General features: G+C 47.7%; 1 protein-coding gene across 1 annotated transcript in view; it reads left to right on the forward strand.

Moving 5' to 3' along the window:
* The first annotated feature begins 1914 nt into the window (after positions 1–1914).
* SPACA7 (sperm acrosome associated 7) overlaps positions 1915–3629 on the forward strand; it is a 20659-nt gene continuing 18944 nt past the window's right edge. The window contains exon 1 of the mRNA XM_023522908.1: positions 1915–2052. Within this exon, the coding sequence (XP_023378676.1) occupies positions 1965–2052 (88 nt within the window). The 5' untranslated portion in view covers positions 1915–1964. The remainder of the gene's footprint in view (positions 2053–3629) is intronic.

Here is a 3629-nt window from a genome sequence, read left to right on the forward strand (position 1 = left end):
AGAGAGAGAGAAGAGGAGGGGAAGGGAGGGGTGGAGAAGAGAAGATTTATTTGAAGGAATTGGCTCACTGGATTATAAATTCTGGCAAGTCCCAAATCTGCAGGGCAGGCTGGAGACCCAGGGAAGAGCCGATGTTGTAGCTCAAGCCTGAAGGACATCTGCTGGCAGAAGTTCCTCTTGCTCAGGAGTCAAGCCTTCAATGGATTGGTCAGGCCTACCTACATTATGGAGGGTAGTCTGCTTTATTCAGACTCGAACAATTTAAATATAATCTATTCAAAAAACACCCTCACAGAAACATACGAAGTAATATTTGACCATATGTCTAAGCAAACATGACCCAGACAAGTTAACACATAAAATTAATTATCACAGGCCCAATGTAATCACAGGGTTCTGTAGAAGTGGCTGAGGGGTGCAGAAGAGGGGTAATCAGAGATAGTGCAGGCTTTGAAGATGGTAACTTAACTTCCTGGGTGGTTTCTATAACGATAGTTTCACTTCCTGGACTGGTTACTTTAAATGATAGTTTAATTTTCTGGATGGTTACTGTAGAATGTAGTTTTACTTCCCAGATGGTTACTGTGGATGATAGTTTCATTTCCTGGATGGTTTCTGTAATGATAATTTCACTTCCTGGGCTGGTTACCATGGATGGTGGGTTTACTTCTTGAATGGTCACTGTAGAAGGTGGGGTCAAAGGAGTTCTACTATTATTTATGGTGCTATTGTTTATTTGTATTCTCTCTCGTGCTAAGGCTGGTGGTACAAATATCACATTTTAATAACAAGAGTCCAGACCACTGGTCTGTGTGTCATTGGACCATTAACTCAAGTGGGACATGAACCCACCATGTCACCAGAAAACATAAGCCATATTTAATATGTCTAGTGGACACGGAAAACATTTGCAGTCTCCTCCATGATCATCCCTTGAGGCAGATTGGACTCCACTACATCTATCGGGAAGAAAACCTAAACAAAAATCTGCAGTAGTTCCTCATATTAGCAATAAAAAATTAAAAAGCCTAAAGATCCCTGGTGGTCCATGTATCTTTAGGGTCCTTACCTGGTTTTAGGGATGACGTTGTTTTCATGCATCCAGGACCACTTCCCTGTGATTTGAGGACTGTCTACCTGGGACCTCACTCCTGCCCACAGAAAAGCCTTGGCCTGAGTGGACCATCCACCCACCTCTGAGCTCCAGATATAGAAATTGGTCCTGGAATGGGATATGATCCAGGGGAGCCAACCAGGTGCTTCCTTTGGGGTTGTCTCGTTGGTGCTGATGGAGAAAACTCTAGCACCGTTAAGGGAATGGAGTTGGGAAGATAACGGGAGACATGCAGCCATGTTCTTTTCTTGTGATGAAGTCTACCACCAGAGATTGGGGTCGATGCTGAGAAAAGGGACAGGGAGGAGAAGCACATGAGGGGAGACATGGGGCATCAGCCTCTGTTCTCCAACGACCTCCTGGAACTGCTCATTCCAGCATTTGTCTTGTAACTTGTGTATATTTAATTATTGGAGCTCTCTAGCCTCCTAATACATCTCTCTCCACTTAAACAGATTTTGTTTGGTTATGCCACTTGCATTTAGAGTCCGGATTAATGTTCTACCCCTTCAGGCCTCAGGGTCTGTGGAATTGAAGAAGGCACTGAACAGGCAACTAAAATGAGTAAAGGGGATCCCGCCTACCCTAGGGCTCCCGTCAACTTTCCCACTTCTTCCCAGTCACAGACCCTAGGCCCAGCCCTGCCCACACACAGAGCAGGACCCAGCTCACTTCCTACCATGATGTCACAGACCCTGGGCATGACCCCTCCCCTACACAGGGCAGGACCTAGCTCACTTCCTGCCATGATGTCACAGGTCCCTGGACATTCCACAGTATCCTGGACACTAAGGCGGGGGGAACTGAGGAGCCTTCAGGAGAAGGTCCTCCTCCTTCAGCTAGAGGGAACATGGCAGTGAATAGAGAACTGACCCTCTTCGTGCTGCTGCTGTACTGCTGGCAAGAAGCTGAGCTCCAGCCGATAAACATGACTTCAGGTACAGTCACAGTGGATTGTTGTGGCAGGTAGAAAATAAGCTCTCCCTGAGACCTGAATCAGGCAAGCAGTGGCCTTCTGCCATGGGTCCCTCCCCTTCCTTGTCTCCTGAATTTATCATTTGTTCTCTGGGGGAATGGAGTAAATTGAAGCCCTTTTTAAAATCCAGAACTCCGTGGATTACATATTTTAATTTTACATTACATATTTTAACTTTAATCATGGAGTTTTTCTAACTTAACCAAAACTAGTTGAATATTATGAAGAATCTCCAGCACCTGGTTTCATTATATAAGTTTTGCCATCTTGTTTTTTGTATTTGTACACACACACACACACACACACACACACACACACATGTACACACACACACTTTTGTTATTATTGGGAATACTTTAGTATTGTCCGAGGTGTGTTATCATTTCATGAAAACATTTTCTTGCAAAGATAAGGACATTTCTCTTTTATATACTGGTAATGTCATTAAACACTAATAAGAGTAACAGAAATCCTGTACAGGATCGAGTACGGGCTAATACCCAACCCATATTCGAATCTCTCCCACGGTCTCAGAATGTCATTTTGCAGGAGGTTGGTTCCATTTAAGACCCTTGTGCCTTTGGCTCAGCCACTTACATGTTGAGGAATGGAACTGTGGACAGGGAACAGACTTCCATGGAGGCGACTCTGCTAGAGAGGTCAGAAGGTGACAGAAAAGGAGCGGGCCTCCCTGACTGCCCACTTGCTGCCCCCAAAGATGCATGCTCAGGCCACCTGGTCTCCCCTCCACCTTCCACCTTCCTCAGAGGTCACCAAACACAAAAGCTGAAGGAAAGGGGCCTGACACGGTCCCCCACCCCAGCTCCCAAGGCTGAGCAAGCAGACCCTAAAGAGTCCCCCACAGGGTTCATGTGGCTGTCCTGAGAGCAGGACGCAGGGGTCCTGGCCTGGTGGTCCACTCACCTTCCAGCCCATGCAGGCCTGGAGTCAACTGGGGGACAGTCCAGCCTGGCCTTGGTCTGGGTGAGAAGGCAGGTGGTCACCTGGGCCTGACAATGTCACAAAAGAAGCTAACATTTCCAGCTTCCTCTTCCTAAGGAAACTTAGTTTGGGGGTGCTTACCAAAGACATTGTACTTTGGGATGCTGGGAGTGCTGAGGATCTGTGACAGGTAGGGTCATGTGGTCACCCCGTGCTGCTGCCCATCCCTCCAGCCCGCTCATTTCTGGTTACGACTGTCCTGCTCCCAGGTCCTCAGGAACCGTGCCACACGCAGGAATTACACGAGAGCTCCTGATGCAGCCCCAAGCCAGCCTCTCCCCTCCCCAGACCTGGCCTCCTTGTCAGACAGTGAAAACCTTAGCTGCCGGCAAGGTCTTCTCTAGCTTGAAAAACCAGTTAAGGGCAGTTTCTAGATCGTTTTCTTAAAGGAACATTGGTTTTCTTTACTCTGCTTGGGTCTTACTGCCTCGGTGGGCACTGTGGCCAGTGGCCCCCCAGGTGGCCTGACCACGAGGAGAGGAAGAGGAGCAGCAGCCATGGGCCCCATGATGGAGGAGGTTACAGCCTTATTTTCCC

This window comes from Pteropus vampyrus, unplaced genomic scaffold, assembly GCF_000151845.1.
Source record: "Pteropus vampyrus isolate Shadow unplaced genomic scaffold, Pvam_2.0 Scaffold363, whole genome shotgun sequence".
NCBI lineage: Eukaryota > Metazoa > Chordata > Mammalia > Chiroptera > Pteropodidae > Pteropus > Pteropus vampyrus.